General features: G+C 36.5%; 1 protein-coding gene and 1 pseudogene across 1 annotated transcript; both read left to right on the top strand.

Moving 5' to 3' along the window:
• Positions 1-6,194: 6,194 nt before the first annotated feature.
• On the top strand, positions 6,195-7,313 carry LOC113315780 (annotated as a pseudogene).
• Positions 7,314-21,733: 14,420 nt separating this feature from the next.
• LOC113318266 (60S ribosomal protein L23A-like) lies at positions 21,734-24,074 on the top strand. Its single transcript, XM_026566413.1, has 4 exons — positions 21,734-21,880; positions 21,985-22,029; positions 22,832-23,195; positions 23,757-24,074. The coding sequence occupies exons 2-4, from the start codon at positions 22,011-22,013 to the stop codon at positions 23,839-23,841; spliced, it is 468 nt and encodes a 155-aa protein (XP_026422198.1). The 5' UTR covers positions 21,734-21,880; positions 21,985-22,010; the 3' UTR covers positions 23,842-24,074.
• Positions 24,075-25,115: the final 1,041 nt, after the last annotated feature.

Here is a 25,115-nt window from a genome sequence, read left to right on the forward strand (position 1 = left end):
TGAGATTGATTAATGCTCTTTGGTGTTGCATTCACAGTTGACTTAGTAACTTCATGTGGAGAAGAGGTTTTTGCTCTGCATTCAATCTGTAAGTGCCCCACAATCTTACAGTGATCACAAATTTTTGGGGGGTTTTGTTAGAATCACATTCTGCATAAATCCTCCAAACTTTGTTTTAATCCATAACTTATTAGGAATTTTACCTGCTAAATCAATATTAACCAGAACTCTTGCATAATACCCATTATCAAAGTTAAGTGTAGATTCATCAACCTTTACTAGTGTTCCAAGAGCTTTACAGATTGTGAAAAGAGTTGCTTCATCCCAATATTCCAAACTTAGACCTGGGAGATGTACCCAAATCATTGCCTGTGAAGTTCTATGATTCTCTGGTCTAAAATCTGGAATCCAATTCCGAATCCACAAAACTTGATTATGAACTTCCCATTTTCCTGCTTTGATAGTCATCCTGTCATGATCATTATCAAGTTTGATAGTGAAAAAACCTTTGCCTAGCAGAATCATTTTACATTGTCCTTTAAGCTTCCATTGATTTTTTAGATCTATAACAGCTTCAGAAAATTTTAATCGAGTTAAATTCAAACGACCAATTAATGATAATTTCCAAGCATCACAACGTTCTTCTGTGTTATTAATCAAATCAATGGATGTAATCTCAACTGGAGAATTTGTTAAATCAACAACTGAATGACCCATTTATGGGTTTGAATTTTTATCCATTGAAGAAACTCTAATTCTAACCAAAAATAAAGATAAAAAATACTAACAACGATTAGATAAAACCTCAATCATTAGAAATCACCTGAAAATCCACCTGAATTAATACTTTGATGCACTGAAATCGAAGAAGAAACGAAAATTTTCAGCTGAGTTGATCGCCGATCCTCATAGCTTGAATCGGTTGACTCAGTCTCTTCTATCACAAGACAGTTTAGAGATCTTCTTTTGAAGAGAAGTAAACGGTTCACTAGAGACAAACCGAAGTCATCAGTTAAACCTCATAATCGTTTTCCTCCTAAAAACAGGGGTAATGACGATACTGATGATGAGGATATGCCACAATGCTTCAAGTGTAAAGGTTTTGGTCATTTTGAAAATGAGTGTCCAAATCGTAGAAAGTACACTGGAAACAAAGGTCTTGCTGCAACTCTGGATGAAATGTTTGACCATTATGATTCTAATGAAGACGAAAAATCAAATATTACACTCTTCTGTGAAAATGCTGATTTTGATAATTGTAGCAATACGTTCATCAATCTCGATATTCTTCCAGAAGAAACTTCAACCACATTGGATGATAAAATGGATTTCTATTTGCTCTATGGAAATTCTTTTTTTCTAATTTTGCAGGTTCCACCGTGTGTCTAGCAGCCTGCACAGCTGTGATGTATGAACCTTCCTCCAGTTTGACATGTTCTTATTGTACTCTCAGAGGTCATGAGTTATCAAAATGTTTCAAGTACAAACATAAGATAAGATATGTCAACAAATTTCAACGAAGAGCAAATCGATTAGCTGACAAGCTCAAACTTGTTCAGGAATCGACTGAGGTATGTAATCTTATATCCTCTTCAAAGAAGTTAATTTCCAAAGATGTGTCTAGACCATTACGAAAAAGATATCGGTCTGAACAGTCTGGGAAATAGAGAAGTAGGAATTCCATTCAAGAAAGGTATGGTGGACAGATTGTTGTTCACCCAGCACAACGTAATCGTGTTGGTTAAGTGTCTTGTCCCACGCGTCTGGTTCAAAAGAGACAAGATTTGGCACCCCACAGGCTTTAGAAAAGGTGTTCTTTCTTGGTTGTGTTATTGATTTGTTTTTACTGTGTTGGAATTCTTTCATCTTTTCATATCTAATTGATATTGAAAGGACTCTTCTCTGTTCTATCTCCGTTCTATCAATAAAATAGGGTTAAAATAGACAATTCTGCCTTTTTTAGGATAAGTGTTGTGCGTACGTGAAGCCTTTAAGTGTAAAAAGGTTCCGTAATCCTACATTCGTTTTTTCTTGTCTAAGAAACTCTTTTATTACAAGTTTGCTTGTAGAGCTTGTTCTGAGAAATTCCTCTCACAAACCCATATTGTGATGGATTCTCCAAGCATCATAACTTCTGAAGGAAAAATACAATCCCGCTGTTCACTCAAATTTGAAAAGAAAAAGGAGGAATGTGAGAAAACCAAGGGTTGTCCCTTCAAATCTTCAGAAATTTTCTGGTGTTCTTGAAGAATTGAAGAAATTAAGAAAGGAAGTGCAGCAAATAAAGGCTTTTGTGTTTAGGGTTCGGCATCAGTCAAGAAGGTTTGTTGATATCAACTCCTATCTTCATGAACCTTACGTCCCAATGGTTGTTGACGACAAGGAGTTCGGGACGATAAAGAAATTTTCAAAGGTCTTAATGTCTAGGAAACTTCTTATGAGAATTTATTCTTATGTTTAAAGAAGGATAACTAAGGTTTGGAATAGAAATTACTGTGAGTACAAATAGCTATGTCCAACGTTTTTCATCTTGAAATGTTTTTAGATTTATTTATTTAAATTCTAAAGTTTATTTGGAAGATGATTTTGCAGTATTAATCTTTATGGTTTCCTATATTGCAACTTGTTATGGGATATGTGTGTTTGCGTCCGTGAACTATGATTGTCCCATACGTGTTCAAAAGTTAAATCTATCATATGTCGGTATGAAAGTATTGTTAAAAGATAGAATGAACTTTTGACAAACAAAAGTTAAGCCTATTATGTCATTATGCAAATATTGATGGAAGATAGGATGAACTTTTGTTTACAAAGATTAAGTCTATTATATGTCATTGTGCAAATAGTGATGAAAAATAGAATGAATCTTTGTATATTCCGCATTATTTATGTTCCCTGATCCATATCTTTACGTAAATACTGTGCGGCTCCGTAAGTTCTCTTATGTGAGCAATTTCGATTAAATTAATCATGGGTTCTCTTGTGGTTAATTTAATTGAGATTTTTGGATACAAATTCATGTTTCATGTGATTTGTTAATGTCCAACGAAATCCTTCTTTTCTTGTGAAAGTAAGGTCGATCTTGTTGTTCTTTCGAGAATGACATTTTATGGGGGAGAGTTCTTAATTGAACTTGTGCTTAATTGCCAAATCTTTGTGGGGAGTGCGGTTGTGGAATATTATAGGGGTTATCTTGTATCCTTATAAACTCCTTGATGAATGCATTTAGTTTCGACTATATGATTGCATCTAAAAAGTTGATATGTGCCTTTATGTTGGTCATGAGGTATCTCTATGGATATTTCATTAGGATCCCACTAATTTTCGTACCTTTGCCAATTTTATTGACAAAAAGGGGGAGAATTAATATGTAGTACATACTACAAATACATATGGTTTTCGGATCATTATGTAAGGGGGAGTGGTTTCATGTGAGATGAAGTATTGACTGGGGGGGTGATCCATATCACCATAGTATGGTTTTCGAAGTTGTGATACAATTGAACTTTGATGATGTGTAATAATATTATGCCAATGTATAACAATGATTGAGAGCTATTGTTTTCTCATTGTTATAGCTACGGATCTTCAACAACGATGATGCTGAGTTGAACACATTTAGAATCATTGGAGTACTTGGAAGTGACGAAGATTTCGAGTAATGTTGAAGAACCAAGGAGATCAAATATTTGGATTAGAAACTACAAACTTTATTTATTTTGTATTCCATATGTATTTATAGTTTTGTCACTAAAATTGACAAAGGGGGAGACTGTTAGAGCATTACTCGGTCGAACTCGCAAGCATTGCTATCTCAAGCTTGTTTGTCAAGTTTAGTTTCCAAAACTATAAGTCTTGATTTCTAGTCTACTTATAGCTAAGTCTCAGATTAGGATAGTAAGTGTAGTTGAGCTTTAGACTCCACGGCGTTCATCGAATGAAGACGAATAACTACTCAAGGGAAATTATGGAACTTCATCAACAAAAGGTATGTGGATACTTGAACTTATCTATCACTCAAAAGTCTATCTACTCTATCTCCTATTTGAGACAAAAGTCGCTATATAGACTTCGATTATACACATTTGCTATTTCGAGCCGAGTTTATCTCGCTTATCTATTTCTCGAAATATGTGTTGGTAAGCTTTCGCTTTAGCCAAGTTCATCTTTACTCGTGACGAAAGTCATATTGATTATTTCAATAACTTGAAAATCGCTTTGATGCTAATAGTTTGTGGATAACAACTATTTTAACATCCTCTAAGAAAGTTTCAATGATTGAAATGAGAGTTTAGAACAAGTAACCAAGTTTGGATATAAACATAGTGTATTTCTCACATTTGTGTAAAATTCCAAAACCGGGAACCTAAAGTATGCGTACACATACGCATACTGGCGGTTGTTGGAAATCCGGGTAAGTAAGCATACCCGCATGCATACTGGCGGAAGTTTCACGTCCGTGAATTTCTGCTGGAGTTTGAAAGTAAAAAAAAAAAAAAAACTCAATCCGGTTACTTAAGTACGCGTACCCGTTTGCATACTTAAGCAGGTTACTTTCTAAAATCGGTTTCTTCATGAACTAAAAGATTTATATAATAAGGAATGCAATCTTTGCAAACCGTGAGTATAATGTTCATGAATTGATTCGAGTGAATCAAAATCGATTTTCCTTTGATTGTGTCTTGTACACTTCTATGAGATCTAAGCAATTGAACAACTCTCTAACTAGTTCATTTGAGTCATTTGAACTAGTTATGGTGAAGATGAATAAGGTTGATATGAAAGTGCTCATATGGCTTACCATTGGTTAACTATTGTTGAACCGACTAAGTGTACACGTTTAGGTATGGTACTAAAACCTAAATGAAGGTACATTTCATTTGTGTATAACAAGCTAAGTTCGATCGAACGGTTGAAAGATATTAGCTTGAATCTAATCAGGTGTTCATCTAAGGTTAATATTGAATGCTTTGTTAACAAGGTAACTTACATTGCAAACCCTGATTTGAAATCTATATAAAGGAAAACTCTAGCAACTGGGAATCCTAATCCCCATACCTCCTGTGTGATACTAGTTGTATAAGCTACTTTCAATTCTCCTTTAACCTTAGGTTTTTCACGAAACCCTGTAGGTTAACGACTTGAAGACTTCATTGGGATTGTGAAGCCAGACCCAACTATTTTCTCTGTAGTTGCGTGATCTGATCTTGCTATTTTCTATCGTGATTGAGTACAATTGTAAGATTGGCTTGGGATTTATATCTCTGATAGGCAAGATAGAAAAGTAGTTACAAACATCTTCATCTCATCGTTTGTGATTCCACAATATCTTGTTTCGTTAATCGATTAAGATTATTGTGAGGTGATTGATAATACTAGGTTGTTCTTCGGGAATATAAGTCCGGGTTATCAATTGGTTCATGTTCACCTTGATTTATCAAAATACGGAACAAAAACTCGTAGGTATATCTGTGGGAGATAGATTATCTATTCAATAGCCTTTTCTGTGTGATACGGATTTGTGTATCAAGTCTTCGACTTTGGGTCGTATCAACTCTTAGTTGTGGGTGAGATCGGCTAAGGGAATCAAGTGTGTAGTATCCTGCTGGGATCATAGACGTAAGGAACATGACTGTACCTTGATCAGTGTGAGATTGATTAGGGCTCAACTACATTCCAATCCGAAGTTAGCTTTGTAGTAGGCTAGTGTCTGTAGTGGCTTAATACAGTGTGGTTTTCAAATCTGGAATAGGTCCCAGGGTTTTTTTGTATTTGCGGTTTCCTCGTTAACAAAACTTCTGGTGTCTGTGTTATTTCTTTTTCGCATTATATTTTGTTATATAATTGAAATATCACAGGTTGTGCGTTGAATCGATCAATTGGTAAATCCAACCTTTGGTTGTTGATTTATCCTTGAACATTGGTCTTTGGTAGTGTTCAAGTTATTTCTCTTATATTCAATGAGGCTCGCAAATTCTTATTTGTTTGATTGCGGATCGAATTGAGAAATTGAGATATAAATCTTTGATATACTTTTCTTAAGATTGAGTCTAACTTTCTAGTTGATTCTCTTGAAAGTATATTGGAGTTAGTCCATACAGATTGCTAAGCGAAATATTGGGTGAGGTTGTTAGACCCCCTCTTTTTCAATACCAAAGACGGAGAAATTAGAGCACTAACAGACATTTGGTATTATGGATGAGTCAGTGAGTTGGTGTAATATTTTTGGAATAAATCCCTCATACGAACTGCTTTGTTTCATTAATTTGGCCAGTTGCAACAACTTCAGTTGGTGTAAGATTTTTCTTCAGTTCTCAACTCGAACTTCTTCCCGTCTTCCATCACTCCCTCTTTCTAGTACATCTAATATCTTATTCAACTCTCGTTCTCCTGCTAATCTATCACTATCTTTACTGCAATCCAAATCTTTAAATCCCAAATTATCTGAAAATGCAGAACTATCCGCGGACACTGGTGGCAGTAGTGGCAGTGGGATTGGTAATCACAACATAAGAAGAGATGGACAATGATTGAAGAGGGGACTCTGGTCAACGTAGTAATGATGGTGATGGCAATTCAGACAACCAATATTTTGCATCTAGTTTTGGAATTTTAGGGCTTTTACTGAATGGTCGGAGATCCAGAGTTGCTGCCAATCCACAATTCTCGTTTAAGGTTTTAATGGAAGAAATCGTAGGTGTGAGTGCATGTGTTCTTGGTGATATGGCATCTCGCCCTAATTTTGGGCTTAACGAGCTGGATTTTGTTTTCTCAACTCTTGTTGTGGGATTAATTTTGAATTTCATTCTGATGTATCTTTTAGCCCCAACAATGGGTTCAGCATCTTCATCCCTTCCTTAAATCTTTGCTAGTTGTCTACAGAGCCATATATTTTAACCCGGGATGTTTGCTTTTCTTGATCGATTTGGGACTTTTGTTTATAAATGAGTTGTTTTTGCTGCAGTTGGGTTTACTGCTGGACTTGTTGGAACTGCCATTTCAAATGGATTGATTCTAACGAGAAAGAAGATGGATCCTAAGTTTGAGGCACCAAACAAGCCTCCACCTAAACTTTTGAATGCAATGACTTGGGCGACTCATATGGGTTTGAGCAGTAACATTAGATATCAAACTCTCAAAGGGATCAATTTTTGTTAGCAAAGGGTCTCCCTCCAGTTGTGTTTAATGGCTCAGTTGTCGTCTTGAGGTGGACGAATAATGTTCTTGGAGGAGTTTCTTTTGTGAATTTGGCAAGGTTGACGGGATCTCAAAAGGTCGAAGGGAAACCAATTGTTAGCATAAAGAAGGCGTAGAGGAAGAAATAGGAACTGCCGAAGAAAAGGTTAACTCGGTGGAAGAGAAACGAATTGTAAGTGAGTTACATTGATCAAGTGAATCTCTAATCCAGCAAACTTTGTGATGTATATCTTAAAAACTCTAATCAAGCCAACACTAAATGTTTCCCTTTAGATTTCTCCCCATCTCTCTCTCTCTCGTGATAATAGTTGCAGTATCAATTGTGTTGTTTTTAATGTTCTGGAATATTACTCAGTAAGTTGAAAAATAATGAGGTCTAGCTTGTTATACTTGGAGTATGTGTAAAACCAACTGATGATAGCAAACTTCTTAGAGTTTTTGTGCATTTTCATAATAGGAAGCATTATTTTAGGTCATATAAATTCTCTAACTCTCATAGATCGTCTCGTTGAAGTAGAAGAATTATTTATTTTAGGATGCTTTGGATGGATTTCTGCGAAATCGAATGTTTCTTCTAAGGATATTAATATCCTATCTCTGTGTTGCGACTTCTCTTTCCTTCTAGTTTGATAATCTGGTAGTATTTTGTACAAGAAATATCTTTTGTTCTTCTTGTTTTTCACGACAATGGAAGATTCAACCGACAACGGAAGATTCAACAATTGATGTGCAATGAACGTCTCTTTATTTGCATATTGGAGACAAGCGACCCAAAAGAGAAGAAGAGTCGGCTTTGTGACATATAAGTAAACCATGCTTTCTTTGCTTTCAATCATCAAATTCTTGCACCCATGCTAAATCTTGAAAATGCGGGGGTACAACAACCTCACCCAATATTTCGATTAGCAATCTGTATGGACTAACTCTAATATACTTTTAAGAGAATCAACTAGACAATCAGACTCAATCTTAATAAAAAGTATATCAAGGAGTTAATATCTCAATCTCTTGATTTGATCTTTATTCAAGCAATCTGCAAGTCTTATCAAATACTATAGATATAAACTTGGATGGTATCAAAGACCAATATCCAAGGATCAATCAATTTCCAATCAACAACCAAAGGTTGGATTTCACAATTGATCGATACAATGCACAACCTGTGAGATTTCAATTATATAACAAAATATAATGCAGAATAGAAATAACACAGAACCAAAAGTTTTGTTAACGAGGAAACCGCAAATGCAGAAAAACCCCGGGACCTAGTCCAGATTGAACACCACACTGTATTAAGCCGCTACAGACACTAGCCTGCTACAAACTAACTTCGGTCTGGACTGTAGTTGAACCCTAATCAATCTCACACTGATTCAAGGTACAATTGCGCTCCTTACGTCTCTGATCCCAGCAGGATACTACGCACTTGATTCCCTTATCTGATCTCACCCACAACTAAGAGTTGCTACGACCTAAAATCGAAGCATTTAATAAACAAATCTGTATCACACAGAAAAGTCTATGATAATAGATAAATGTGTCTCCCACAGATAAACCTATCAGTGTTTGTTCCGTCTTTTGATAAATCAAGGTGAACAGGAACTAATTGATAACCCGAACTTATATTCCTGAGGAACAGCCTAGTATTATCAATCACCTCATAATAATCTAAATCGTACGGTAGCGAAACTAGATATTGCGGAATCACAAACGATGAGACGAAGATGTTTGTGATTTCTTTTTATCTTGCCCTATCGGAGATATAATCTCAAGTCAATTATTCAGTTGAACTCGTACGATAGAAAATGGCAAGATCAGATCGCTCAACTATAAGAGAAGTATTTTCGTCTGGCTTCACAATCCCAATGAAGTCTTTCAGTCGTTAACCTACAGGGTCTCGAGAAGAAACCTAAGGTTAAAGGAGAATCGACTCTAGCAAAACCAACTAGTATCACACAGGAGGTGTGGGGATTAGTTTTTCTAGTTGCTAGATGTCTCCTTTATATAGTTTTCAAATCAGGGTTTGCAATCCAAGTTACCTTGGTAACAAAGCATTCAATATTCACCGTTAGATGAAAAACCTGATTTATTCAAGCTAATATCTTTCAACCGTTAGATCGAAACTTAGCTCGTCACACACAAATGAAATATATTCATTTAGGTTTGAGTAACCGTACCTAAACGTGTACACTTAGTTGGTTCACAAATAGTTAACCAATGGTTAGCCATATGAGCACTTTCATATTAACCGTATTCATCTTTTTCACATAACTAGTTCAAATGACTCATAAAAACTAGTTGAAGAGTTGTTCAATTGCTTAGGTCTTTATTCATAGACACAATTGAAACAAAATCGGTTTGATCCATTTGAATCAATTCATGAACAATATACCCACGATTTGCAAAGATTGCATTCCTTATAATTTATTGTTTTAAGTTCATGAACTACCGATTTTAGAATTAACCAGCTTGGGTACGCGTACCTTAGCTACCAGATTTGAGTTTACAAACTCAGCAGAAATTTTCGGTTTGAAAACTTTTGTGGGTACGCGTACGGGTATGCGTACCTAAGGTGACTGGTTTACTAGTTTGTAAACTACAAACTCAGCGGAAGTTTTCAACACAACCTGTCTCCTTCACCAATACCGTATGCACACACTTGGTTTTCGGCACATGGATTTATACACTAATGTGCGAACGCACTATATATGCTTATATCCATAGTTGGTAATCTCAACTCTACATTTCAATCATTGAAACATTCTTCTATAATGTTATAACAATCGTTATTTACGACTATCGTCATCAAAGCTATTTTCAAGATTGAAACGTCATCATGACTTTCGTCACGGGTAAAGATGAAAGTGGTTAAAGAAAAAGCTTACCAACACATATTTCGAGAAAAAGATAGGCGAGTAAACTCGGCTCGAAATTGCAAATGTGTATGTATGAAAACTATCATACTTATATGACTATTGTCTCAAGAGTAGGAGATAGAGTATACTTTTGAGTGATAGATAAGTTCAAGTCTCCACATACCTTTTTAGTCGGATGAAGTTTCACTAGTTCCTCGAGTAGTTCTTCGTCTTCGTAAGATGATCGCCATGGAGTCTGGAGCTCAACTACACGTAACTATCCTAGACCGAGACTTAGTCATAAGTAAACTAGAAATCAAGACATATAGTTTTGATCACTAATATTGACAAACATGCTTGAGATAGCAACGCATGCGAGTTCGACCGAGAAATGCTCTAACAATCTCCCCCTTTGTCAATTTTAGTGACAAAACTATCGATACGTATGGATTACAAAATAGATAAAACTTTGTAGCTTCTCGTCCACATGCTTGATATCATTGGTGCTTCCACATTACTCGAAAACTTCGTATTTTCCAAGTACCCCCATGATTCCATAGATGTTCAGTTCAGCATCATAGTTGTTGAAGTTCCGTAGCCATAACAATGAGAAAACAAAAGCTCTCGATCATTATTATACAGTGTCATAGTATTATTACACAGCATCAAAGGTGTTATATCACAATTTCGACAACAATACTATAGTGATATGTATCACCCCCCCCCCCCCTAGTCAATACTTCGTTTGAACACGAAAACTACTCCCCCTTACATAATGATCCGAAAACCATATGTATTTGTAGTGTGAACTACATATTAATTCTCCCCCTTTTTTCAATAAAATTGGCAAAGGTATGAAAACGGGATCCTAATGAAATTTTCATGGAGACACTTCAAGACCAAAGAAAAGTACATATCAACTTTGTTTAGATGCAATCATAAAGTCGAAGCTAAATGCATTCATCACGGAGTTTATAAAGATACAAGATAACTCCTCAAATATTCCACAGCCGCACTCCCCACAAAGATATGGAAATTAAGCGCAAGTTCAAAAGAACTCTCCCCCATTTGATGTCATTCCCGAAAGAACAACAAGAGCGACCTTACTTTTACAAGAAAACAAGGATTTCTTTGGACACCAAAAACCATAAGGAAATGATTTTGTATCAAAAAATTCTCAATCAAACTAATCACAAGCGAACCCATGATTAATTTAATCGGAATACACAACCAAATTAATCATAAACAAATCTATGATTTGTTTAGTTAGAAATGCTCACACAAGAATACTTATGGAGCCGCACAGTATATACATAAAATATGGATCAGGGAAGATCAATACTGCGGAATATACAAGGATTCATTCTATTTTTCATCACTATTTGCACAATGACATATAATAGACATAATCCTCGTAAAACAAAAGATTTTAACCTATCTTCCATCAAAGAATTGACATAATAGGCTTAACTTTTGTTTGTCAAAAGTTCATCGATCTTGTATCAATACATGCATATCGACATATAAACGAGATAACTTTTGACAACGTCTGGGACAATAATAGTTCACGGATGCAAACACACATATCCCATAACATATTGCAATATATAAAACCATAAAGATTAATACTTCAAACATCATCTTCCCAAACAACTTTAGAATTTAAATAAATAAATCTAAAAACAGGAAGATGAAAACGTTGGACATAGATATGTGTACTCACAATAATGGCTATTCCAAACCCTAGTTATCCTTCTTAAACAAAAGCAAGAATAAAATTCTCTTAAGAAGTTTTACTAGACATTAAGATCTTTGAAAAATTCCTTGTCGTCCATGAACTCCTTGTCATCAACAACCATTGGAACATATGGTTCATGGAGGAAGGAGTCAATACCAGTAAACCTTCTTAGCTGATGATGTCGAACTAGAGCCTTCTGAATTTCCAAGATCTTAGAACGCAAGCCTTTATTTGCTGAATCTCTTTTCTTGCCAGCTTCAACTCTTCAAGAACATCAGAAAACTTCGGAGTGTTTGAAGGAACAGCTCTTGGCTTCCTCACATTACTTATTTTTCTTTTTAAAGTTGGAGACAATTGAGATTTCTCTTTTTCCTTAGTGATTGATGGCTTAACAATCATATTTGTTAGAGTATTGCTCGGTCGAACTCGCATGCGTTTCTATCTCAAGCATGTTTGTCAATGTTAGTGACCAAAACTATAAGTTTTGATTTCTAGTATACCATAGCTAAGTCTCGGACTAGGATACAAAGTGTAGTTGAGCTCAAGAACTCCATGGCAATCGTCATACAAGACGAAGGACTACTCAAGGAACTGGTGGATCTTCATCGACTAAAAGGTATGTGAAGACTTGAACTTATCTATCACTCAAAAGTCTATCTACTCTATCTCTTATTTTGAAACAAAAGTCGTTTTGCTATATAGACTTTGATTATACACATTTGCTATTTCGAGCCGAGTTTATCTCGCCTATCTATTTCTCGAAATATGTGTTGGTAAGCTTTTGCTTTGGACAAGTTCATTTTTACCTAGTGACGAAAGTCATGACACGTTTCAATCACCTTGAAAATTGCTTACTTTGACGAAATGTCCTCTAAGAATGTTTCAATGGCTGAAATGAGAGTTTAGATTAAATAACCAATGATGGATATAAGCATTGTGTGGCAACACATATATGTATAAGTATTTTTTCCTTGAACCGAAGTTTGCGAACTTTGTTGATCAAGAGAACCGGAACAAGAGCCGTGAACTCAGTCCGCGAACCCAGTCCGCGAACTGGCGGAAGTTCTCGACCCGAGAAAATCTGCTGGAGTTTGAGAACTCCTTCCGGGAACTTCAGTCCGCGAACTAAGTCTGCGAACTTAAGCTGGTTATATCTAAAGACGATTGTTTGTGAACTTATTGATATTATCTAAGGAATGCTAAATGCAAACCGTGGCTATATAGTTCATGGACCGATTCGAGTGAATCAAATCGTTTTTGCTTCTATTGTGTCTTGTGTAGTTACATAAGATTTCCTTGCAATTGAAAAACTTTCTAACTAGTTCATTTGAGTCATTTGAACTAGTTATGGTGAAGAAGAACATGGTTGATATGAAAGTGCTCATATGGCTAACCATTTGGTTAGCTATTGTAGAACCAACAAATATTCATGTTTGGGTACGGTTACATAAACCCAAAATAATACATTTCATGTGTGTGTAACAAGCTAAGTTTTCGATCCAACGGTTGAAAGATATTAGCTTGAATCTAATCAGGTTTTCATCTAACGGTGAATATTGAATGCTTTGTTACCAAGCTAACATTGATTGCAAACCCTGATTTGAAATACTATATAAGGGAGAACTTTAGCAACTGGGAAACCTAATCCCCAAACATCTTGTGTGATATTAGTTGTATTAGCTAGAGTAGATTCTCCTTTAACCATTGGTTTCTTCTTAAAAACCAGGTTAACGACTTAAAGACTTCATTGGGATTGTGAAGCCAAACCGATACTACTTTCTCGTAGTTGTGTGATCTGATCTTGCTGATTTTATCGTTTTGAGTACAGTCATAACAATTGTCTTGAGATATTTATCTCCTATAGGCAAGATAGAAAAGTAATCACAAACATATTCGTCTCATCGTTTGTGATTCCACAATATCGTCTTTCGCCGCGTCGATTAAGATTATTGTGAGGTGATTGATAATACTAGGATGTTCTTCGGGAATATAAGTCAGGGGTATCAATTAGTTCCTGTTCACCTTGATTTATCAAAAGACGGAAAAAAACTTGTAGGTTTATCTGTGGGAGGCAGATTTATCTATTCTGTAGACTTTTCTGTGTGATACAGATTTGTTTATTAAAGTCTTCGACTTTGGGTCGTAGCAACTCTTAGTTGTGAGTGAGGTAAGCTAAGGGAATCAAGTGCGTAGTATCATGCTGGGATCAGAGACGTAAGGAGCGCAACTGTACCTTGGATCAGTGTGAGATTGATTGGGGTTCATCTACAGTCCAGACCGAAGCTAGTTTGTAGTAGGATAGTGTCTGTAGCGTCTTAATACAGTGTGGTGTTCAATCTGGACTAGGACCCGGGGTTTTTCTGCATTTGCGGTTTCCTCGTTAACAAAATTCTGGTGTCTATGTTATTTCTATTCCGCATTATATTTTGTTATATAATTTAATTATCATAGGTTGTGTGTTTGAATTAATCAATTGGAAATCCGACCTTTGGTTGTTGATTGAAATTGATTGATCCTTGAACATTGGTCTTTGGTACCGTTCAAGTGATTTCTCTTGTATTCAATTATACTCGCAGATTTCTATTTGCTTGAGAAAGAATTGAATCAAGAAAGAGAGATAAAACTGTTTGATATACTTTTTGTAGATTGGGTCTTGTTATTTCTTTTAAAAGTATATTGGAGTTTGTCCATATAGATTGCTAAGCGAAATATTGGGTGTGGTTGTTGTACCCCCGCTTTTTCAATATTGATATGTTTCCCATCAGAAGACATGGTGCTTGGAGTATCCATGAAAGCACGGTTTTGTAAGAGGAGTTCACAATCAAACCTCAACAAGCAGTCTTAATATCTAAAGAGTATCAGAGAAGGAAAAAGGAATGTAGGGTTTCAAAACCTTTAAATAGGTTCGTACACGTCCAACTCACAACCCTATATAGAGTAGAATTGTCGATAATAACCATCTTCTTTTGGCAAAATGATCCTTTTCAATATCAACAGTGATATGGAGGAATTCCAAAAACCAAACAACACAAAGCTAAAAACAAAACTAAAATTTTAAAGCCTGTGGGGTGCAAGATCTTGTCTCTTTTGAACAGGCACATGAGACAAGATGCACATGACAACACAATCAAGTTGTGTTATGGTGAATAACAATTTGTCCACCATGACCCTTTTGGTTGGAATTCATGGATCCCTGCCTTTCCATATGTTTAGACCATGTTTTCTTCTCTAATGGTCTAAATATATCTTTGGAAACTAATTTCTTCGATGAAGATAAGATCTTACATACCTCAGCTGTTTTCTCCGCTAATTTAAGCTTAGTAGCTAGACGATCTGCTCTTCGTTGAAGCTTGTTGACATATCTCATCTTGTGTTTGTATTTGAAACACTTTGAAAACTCATGACCCTTGAGAGAATAATAGGAGCATGTCAACGCATGATATGGTTCAGGTGCCCGAGATGTGCAGGCTGCTAGGCACATAGTTGATCCTGAAATATTAAACATAGAGTTTCCAACAGAGGGGTCAAATGATTCTTCCATCTTGATTGGGTTCTCTTCTAAAAGATTATCAAGATTAATGTGTGTATTGCTACAATTATCAAAATCAATATTTTAATATAGAAGAGCAACACTTGATTTTTTGTCTTCATCTGAATCATAATTGTCAGACATCTCATCAAGTGTCGCAGCAAGACCTTTGTTACCAGTGTATTTTCTATGATTTGGGCACTCGTTTGCAAAATGACCAAATCCCTTACACTTAAACCACTGAGGCATATCCTCGTCATCAGTTTCATATGTGTACCTGTTTTTAGGAGGAATACGATTATGAGGTTTGACTGATGCTTTAGGCTTATCTCTGGAGAACCGTTTACTTCTCTTCAACAGAAGATCTCTAAACTGTCTTGTGATCATCGAGACCGATTTGTCAATATCTTCATCTGATGAATCAGTCTCAGAGTGATCGTCTTCAGAGATATACACATTTTTACTTTTATCAAGTAATTTTGTGTCTTTTGGTGCTTTGAACGCAACATCCTTAGATTTGGATGAATGTTCGTGATCAAAGATCTTAAGCTTCCCAACCAGCGTATTTCTGGAGAGATTATCAAGGTTATTTCCCTCAACGATGGCATGCTTCTTAGAGTCGTATCTAGATGGCAACGATCTGAGAATTTTCATCACAATGTCCTTTTCAGGAATAGTCTTACCCAATGCAAAAGATGCATTAAAAATTTCAGACACTTTGTGATTAAGCTCATCAAATGAATCTTCGTATGCCATACAAAGGTTTTCCCAATTGGAATTAAGGTTTTGAATCCTAGCTTCCTTTTCACTGGTATTACCTTCGAATACGGTTTCTAAGATATCCCACACATCTTTAGACCTAGTGCAATTTGATACATGGTGCTGAAGATTTGGAGTAATGGCATGTATGATGGCATTCAAACCATCAGAGTTTTGCTTTACAGCAAGTATCTCAGCAACATCGTATTCGCCAATATTCTTTGGAACAATAGCATTACCTATTGCCACGACGGGAGCATCATAGCCATTAATGACATATACCCATGATTGAAAATCACACGCTTGAAGAAAAGCTCACATAACAATTTTCCACCATAAGTAATTAGAGCCATCGAATACTGGTGGTATGTTAATAGAGATAACACCTCTGTCCATAGAGTCAGATCGCTACAAACACAGACTTGTAAGGTCTTTAAACGTGTTTGCCTGCTCTGATACCAATTGAAAATGCGGGGGTACAACAACCTCACCCAATATTTCGATTAGCAATCTTTATGGACTAACTCTAATATACTTTTAAGAGAATCAACTATATAGTCAGACTCAATCTTAATAAAAAGTATATCAAGGAGTTAATATCTCAATCTCTTAATTTGATCTTTACTCAAGAAATCAGTGTGTCTTTATCAAATACTAGAGATATAAACTTGGATGGTACTAAAGATCAATATCCAAGGATCAATCAATTTCCAATCAACAACCAAAGGTTGGATTTCACAATTGATCGACACAACACACAACCTGTGATATTTCAATTATATAACAAAATATAATGCGGGATAGAAATAACACAGACACCAGAAGTTTTGTTAACGAGGAAACCGCAAATGCATAAAAACCCTGGAACCTAGTCCAGATTGAACACCACACTGTATTAAGCCGCTACATACACTAGCCTACTACAAACTAACTTCGGCCTGGACTGTGGTTGAACCCTAATCAATCTCACATTGATTCAAGGTACAGTTGCGCTCCTTACAGTCTCTGATCCCAGCAGGATACTATGCACTTGATTCCCTTAGCTGGTCTCACCCACAACTAAGAGTTGCTACGACCCAAAATCGAAGACTTTAATAAACAAATCTGTATCACACAGAAAAGTATATGATAATAGATAAACCTGTCTCCCACAGATAAACCTATGAGTTTTTGTTCCGTCTTTTGATAAATCAAGGTGAACATGAACTAATTGATAACCCGGACTTATATTCCCAAAGAACGACCTAGTATTATCAATCACCTCACAATAACCTAAATCGTATGGTAGCGAAACTAGATATTGCGGAATCACAAACGATAAGATGAAGATGTTTGTGATTTATTTTTATCTTGCCTTATCGGAGATATAATCTCAAGTCAATTATTCAATTGAACTCGTAAGATAGAAAATGGCAAGATCAGATCGCTCAACTACAAGAGAAGTAGTTTCGTCTGGCTTCACAAACCCAATGAAGTCTTTCAGTCGTTAACCTACAGGGTCTCGAGAAGAAACCTAAGGTTAAAGGAGAATCGACTCTAGCAAAACCAATTAGTACCACACAGGAGGTGTGGGGATTAGTTTTTCTAGTTGCTAGATGTCTCCTTTATATAGTTTTCAAATTAGGGTTTGCAATCCAAGTTACTTTGGTAACAAAGCATTCAATATTCACCGTTAGATGAAAAACCTGATTTATTCAAGCTAATATCTTTCAACCTTTAGATCGAAACTTAGCTTGTCACACACAAATGAAATGTATTCATTTAGGTTTGAGTAACCGTACCTTAACGTGTACACTTAGTTGGTTCACAAATAGCTAACCAATGGTTAGCCATATGAACACTTTCATATTAACCATATTCATCTTCTTCACATAACTAGTTCAAATGACTCATAAAAACTAGTTGAAGAGTTGTTCAATTGCTTAGGTCTTTTTTCATAGACACAATTGAAATAAAATCGGTTTGATCCATCTGAATCAATTCATGAACAATATACCCACGGTTTGCAAATATTATATTACTTATAATTTATTGTTTTTAGTTCATGAACTACCGATTTGAGAATTAACCAGCTTGGGTACTCGTACGGGTATGCGTACCTTAGCTACCGGATTTGAGTTTACAAACTCAGCAGAAATTTTCGGTTCTAAAACTTCCGTGGATACGTGTACGGGTATGCGTACCTAAGGTGACTGGTTTACCAGTTTGCAAACTACAAACTCAGCAGAAATTTTCGGTTGAAAACTTCTGCTGGTACGCGTACCCAACCTGTCTCCTTCACCAATACCGTATGCACACACTTGGTTTCCGGCACATGGATTTATACACTAGTGTGCGAACACACTATATATGCTTATATCCATAGTTGGTAATCTCAACTCTACATTTCAATCATTGAAACATTCTTCTATGATATTATAACAATCGTTATTCACGACTATCGTCATCAAAGCTATTTTCAAGATTGAAAAGTCATCATGACTTTCATCACGGGTAAAGATGAAAGTGGTTAAAGCAAAAGCTTACCAACACATATTTCGAGAAAAAGATAGGCGTGTAAACTCAGCTCGGAATAGCAAATGTGTATGTATGAAAACTATCATACTTATACGACTATTGTCTCAAGAGTAGGAGATAGAGTAGACTTTTGAGTGATAGATAAGTTCAAGTCTCCACACACCTTTTTAGTCTGATGAAGTTCCACTGGCTCTTCGAGTAGTTCTTCGTCTTCGTAAGATGATCGCCATGGAGTCTGGAGCTCAACTACACTTAACTATCCTAGACCGAGACTTAGTCATAAGTAAACTAGAAATCAAGACATATAGTTTTGATTACTAATATTGACAAACATTCTTGAGATAACAACGCATGCGAGTTCGACCGAGCAATGCTCTAACAAATCTTATAGTAGCGATTTTACAGTAGAACTCGCTAGTTATCTGACGTGGTCTCTATACGTACAACATGGAGCCCTTGTTATGACTACGACGTGCCTATTTAGCAAGGGGCATCTTTATAATACCCAAACAGGATGCAAAAGTCCATATAACACATTTACTTCCTGTTGTCCTTTCCCCATTACACAACAATTTGACATCTTACGGTTGAGGCAATGCGTACAAGAAATTCCATACTCCTCCTAGCCTTCTCTAGTGACAATATTGTTTTGTACTTACTAGTTAGATAAGAGTAGAGGATAACTTAGTTATTTCCTAACTTTAGGACATCCCTTAAGTATAGGGAAGGTGGCCTAAATACATCATGGTCCCCATAAAAATGAACGATGCCCAAAAAAATGAACCCTGTTTTAGGGCATACGTAAAACTTTCAGGGCATACTGAGACTAAAAAAGGGTTGTAAATAGCAAAATCAGAAGCCCCTTAACCAAATATTTTTGGTAATGGCAAATCTGCCCTTTTAGGATTAGTGTTAATACTAATGATTAGTTAAAATAATTCTGATTAGTGATTAGTTTTAAGATTATGTTTAATCTCACTTTTGTAGCTTAAAGTCATAAAAAATTTGTGTTTTTCCACTAAGGTTTGGCGAGTCTGGAATATGTTCGGCTTAATATATCAGCCGAACCCAACTGGATATTAATAGCTAATGAACAGTTCGGCAAGCTGAAAGTGTTATTATTATGAGCCGAACCCACTTTGTAGACCCTAGTTCGGCTTGTTTAAAAATGTCATAATAAGCCGAACCTAATCCTGTATGATCTGGAAGAAAAATTATGTGAGGTTCGGCTTATATTGAGAATATCGTAAGCGCCGAACCTTTTGGCAGTACATGGTTCGGCTATTTACATAAGTATTATATAAGCCGAACCTGATCATTTATATTCCTGAGAATTTTTGGGTTAAGAATTTTGTATTGGTTCGGCACATAATGTAAATATCGTAATAGCCGAACCTCGTAAATGTGTCAGGTTCGGCACACATTATGATTATCGAATACGCCGAACCCCTATGCATCTCTATATGTGATTAAGTTCGGCTTGAAATTTCATGAAATTTCATGCCGAACTGTTCATATACACTTACAAGAAGCTTTTGTGAAGAACAGTTCGGCTAAAAACGCAACTCAATTTTGAGCCGAACCCAACACCGTAACCGTCATTTAATCAATGAAAAACCACAAATATGAGATTGGGTTTGTAAAACTTACTTTCTTATCCTCATTTCCGGAGTTGGAGATGCAATTGATTCAATTTCTAGTTCAATTGGTGGTTGATTTTCAGTTTCTACACCTTCTTCTTCAATTAGTTCTTCTTCTTCAATTGATGGATTAGAAGACGATTTGGTTTGCCTAGTCCCTGTTTTTCTTTGTACGAGTCATTATATAGTTGAGTTTAATCGACGATCAAATTTTTACGAATCGACAATTAATCACGGTGATGAATTTTTTTTTTTCGCGTGAGGGGAAAAGTTCGTCTAGAGGAGGAAGGAGAAGAGATGTTAAGGGAAACTGATTTAGATTTTTGTATTAAGGGTACATAGAACTATCCATAGGGTATCCCTTATAAGGTCACCCAAGATGGGACTATTGTTTTGTATGCCCTAAAAGTTTTACGTATGCCCTAAGAGCAACCTCAGTCACGACCAAATTTGGGTACTAAACCCAAATGTGGTCCTAGAGAGTGCCGCAGTGGTGAGGAGTAAACCCAAATTTGGTCTCCAAGTTTAGGGTTTGAGACCAAATGTGGTCGTCTGTCCAGACTAAAGAAGATATAGTGGGACGGAAGTATTAGGAGCGTATGAAACCAGGCGTAAGTTTAATCACCGTATGCAATCAGGCGAACATATAAACACCGTATGAGTTAGGCGCATGTATAAACTCCGCCCCTTCAAACGCATCTAATACATCCGCCCAATATCAGACGCAGTTTTATTGTGCGTCTGGATGAAACGTAACTTTAAGTTACGTATGATATGGGCGTTGATTATACGTGCGTCTGGATGAAACGCAACTTTAAGTTATGTATGAGATGGGCAGAAGAATAGTGTGCGCCTGATACCAGTTTTAATTTTCGTTGATTATATGCACCCAGTTAATTTCCTCTTTCACCATGGTGGTGGTTGCTCTAAGCAGTTACGCCCCCCATCCATATCAACATCATAAACTACCCGCTTTGAGGAGGAAGCAAGAAACGAATGTGCAGTGCTCAAATCATTTACTTCTCACAGACATTTTTTATTTTTTTTCTTTGGCTACCCAGACGCACCTTCTATGTCCGCCCGAGTCATACGCACTTTCTATCTCCGTATGTATCAGACGCACATAACATCTCCGTCCCAGTAGACGCACTTTCCATCGCCGTCCCATGTTAGGCGTGAACTATACCTGCGCCTCAATCAGGCGCACGTAATACCTCTCCGTTTCGTTCAGACGCATATTATAAAGACGCTCGGTCAAGAAACGTGAGTATAAGTTCCGTCTCGCACCAAGCGTTCGTATAAGTTACGCTTCACCAAATTTTGGTCGTCCCCCATTGCGCTTGAACACCCAGAATACCAATTTTTTTTGGCTTTTAGTCTGGCTTTTGGTATTTGGTCCGTCTCATGACTGTGGTTGCTCTAAAACAGGGTTCAAAAAAATCGTTCTTTTCCAAATTCTCGCAGGTCAGGTCCTATTTTGGATAGCAAGAGATATTGGGCTGCATCCTAGTGTGCTCTAGCTGTCCAACCGAGAGCAGATACTTTAAAGAGAAAGGAGGAGAAATCTGTAATTAGAGACATGTATCTTACTCTCTATTCTCCTCTTCAATCAGTCTTGAAACCCTAGCGGCTGTTTCTTTCCAAGGTCTGTTCCTTGAGAAACTTCTCCCAAATCAATGAATAACGTTACTTGTTTACTAGGTTAGTTGATTCTTGATTGCGCTGACGATTTTGTTTGGGTTTTAACAGGTTCAGGTAAGTTTTGCTAGGAAACAATGGCGCCTCCAGCTAAAGGTACTACTTTCTCCTAAAAGTATTATTAATTCTTTGTTTAGTTAGATTTGATGCCAATGTTGTTGTTCTTTGCTAGTCATTATTTGATGGTTGGAAAGTCTTAACCTATAATTATGAATCTAATTTACCTTGACTTTGTTTTTCGATAATACCTGTTTATTTTTTGATAATACCTGTTTATTATGAATCATTTTAAAAATGACTCTTGGTTTTTCCCTTTGCTCCTGTTTCACTACGTATGAAACTATTCGTCCTTCTAATAGTTTTTGACGACCTAGATAGTGAATGTTATTAAAGTTGTTTATGCAATGATCTACTTAGTCGGTAGTTAAGTGCAGATTCTAGGAGTTTTTTTTACTGTAGTTTTGATGAACATGAACATTAAATTAGGAAGTCCTAAAAGTAGTAGACAGAAAGAACCCTTTTGGGATGAATGACATGTATTACAGTGACCAAAGAATTTTTTAAAATTTCTTATGGAAGATGGTGTTGATAAAAGCATTCCATGTCTATTTTAAGATTTTCAACTTTGGTATTGGCTTTTAACTTGTTAGCTTCTAATCCACAAAATCAACTAAACTCTTTTTTAAAGCTAGTCCTGTTTAATTTCTAGCCCAATATGTTCCTGTAAAATAAGAGGTGAAATCTTGAATATTGTTGTAAATTACTGGTGTGAAGAAATCTATTAAATGTATGACAAACCCATTGTGCGACTGATGATGAGATATTTGTTCTGCTTACTGTTTGTTGTATCTTCCAACCAGCACAACTTCTAATTGTAGGTGTTTTTAATCTTATGCAGTAGGTACAAAGAAGGGCGACCCAAAAGCTCAGGCTGTGAAGGCTGCAAAGGCAGTAAAATCTGGTGCGTCAACCTTGAAAAAGAAGATTAAGAAGATCAGGACATCAGTCACATTCCATCGCCCAAAGACTTTGAAGAAGGAAAGGAACCCTAAGTATCCTCGCATCAGTGCACCTCCAAGGAACAAGCTCGACCACTACCAGATTCTTAAGTACCCACTTACAACAGAGTCTGCAATGAAGAAGATCGAGGACAACAACACCTTGGTTTTCATTGTTGATATTCGTGCAGACAAGAAGAAAGTAAAGGCTGCAGTTAAGAAGATGTACGATATTCAAACCAAGAAAGTGAATACCTTGATCAGGTCAGCCCTTCTATTCTTGGCGAATGATTTTTGTTCCTTTAGTAGAATCACAGTTTATTTTCTGAAAAAAAATATCTATGCAACAGGTCCTTGATTTCTTAAGTTATATACAAGCTAGATGCTGGATTAGTTAAAATAAACAACTAATGGTTATGTATCTGGGTTTATGGTTCAGCTGGTCTGAGCTGACTCTTTACTGTCAGACTACTTCAATTTCAATGCAGGCTTACACAGATTGTTGGCATTAGCAATTAGATTTGTCATATTAACTGTACTACTTTGCAGTTTGGTTAAAGGACGTGCTGCATAATCTGAGTTCTTGTTTGAAGATTTGGTACTTGTTGTGTAAACTGTATACCTTCAAATGGTGGTTTATTAATGCTGTAAATTATAGGTTTCGATTTCGAACACATTCAACTTAGTTTGTATTGTGGTTAATTGATGCTGTAGGATATAGGTGTCCCATTCGAACACTTTCTACTTAGTTTTTAACTTTTTATCCTGTGTAAATGAAAACTTCAGCCTAATTTAATGTTTCTTGATGTGTTCTTGTAATTTCAGGCCTGATGGAACCAAGAAGGCTTATGTTAGGTTGACTCCAGATTATGATGCATTGGATGTGGCTAACAAGATTGGTATTATCTAGATGCAAAGCAGGTTTTTGGATTCAAGGAAACTTTACTAAGGGAAACTTTTTACTGAAGTGCCTACTAAGGTTGTGTTTTGTTTAGCGAGTTATAGTAGAGAGATAGAACAACAAATTTCAGTTGACAATTTCCATCAGCTTTTTTTTTCTTATTGGTCTATTTAATTTCAACGATTCAGTTCATTTTGGGATATTCCTTTTTTGCAATCTTTGAGTAATCAGTTCTCATGGCAGGTCCTTGTTTTTTTTTTTTAGTTTTGACGTCTAATTTATTCTTTTTTTACTCTCTTATGACACTGACTGGCTAAGGCAGCCATTGAAAGGTGACATCCTTCCTGATTACCCACTATAGGGAATTCTACCTGCTCTCTCAGTTCAAGTGCTCTTAAGATAAAGCATTTCTTTCTATACGAGTCTCCGGCTATGGTCCCGGATCCATTGCATCGCTCTTCCAACGGCCTCAGGATCGAGAACAGGCGGAAGGCAGTATGGTGGACGTTCATGGTTCTTTTCGGGCATCATTCACAGTATTTCAGTGATCGTCCATGGTATTTCGGGCGGGCATCTCCCGAAATCAGCATTCCCGAGAAGCAATCCCTGAGTCACTTCCGCCTCGTAACTCCCATGCCTTTCTTGGTCGGACCAACCCAACCGGCGATTTCCGACAAGTCTTTCTGCATTTGGAGAGCGCCTAACATAGGCCAAGGACTTGGATCTACCAAATGAAAAGAATGCCTTTGAGATTCAATCATAACAACTTTACATTTTCTCTTCCGCTTCTTGGAAGACAACCTGAAAACGAGAGCAAGAAGAACGCCGATTGAAGTATCCGATTCAGGAATGTTAGTCGATCGCGGTGAGTAGTGCCCCATGAGAAGGATTGTATTTTATGGATTATCTCCGCACTTGGATACTGGGTCTGAAAAGCCTCTCTGAAAGAAGGAAAAGACCGTCTTAGCTTGGATTTCAAGGATCTTAATTTAGATTTTGAACAACTTCTCTTCTTTCTCGAATTGCGGAGATTTTTCATAAATCTATCCCGTTTTTGTTTCTCGGGTTAACCAGAAGGGATTAATTATATTTACATAAGTTTTAAACTTGCATTTTTATTCAAAATAAGTTTTATCTTTTCTCCTACCTTCAGAAAAACGAAACCCACTATCCTATCTTTTTACTTTTGCCTGTCAATGCTCGCTCGAAGCTCTTTGATCACTTCAACGGTCCCGAGGCAAATTTGTGTAGGATTGAATCTCAGAGCTTCTCGCACATCCTAG

This window comes from Papaver somniferum, chromosome 10, assembly GCF_003573695.1.
Source record: "Papaver somniferum cultivar HN1 chromosome 10, ASM357369v1, whole genome shotgun sequence".
In the NCBI taxonomy this organism is placed as follows: domain Eukaryota; kingdom Viridiplantae; phylum Streptophyta; class Magnoliopsida; order Ranunculales; family Papaveraceae; genus Papaver; species Papaver somniferum.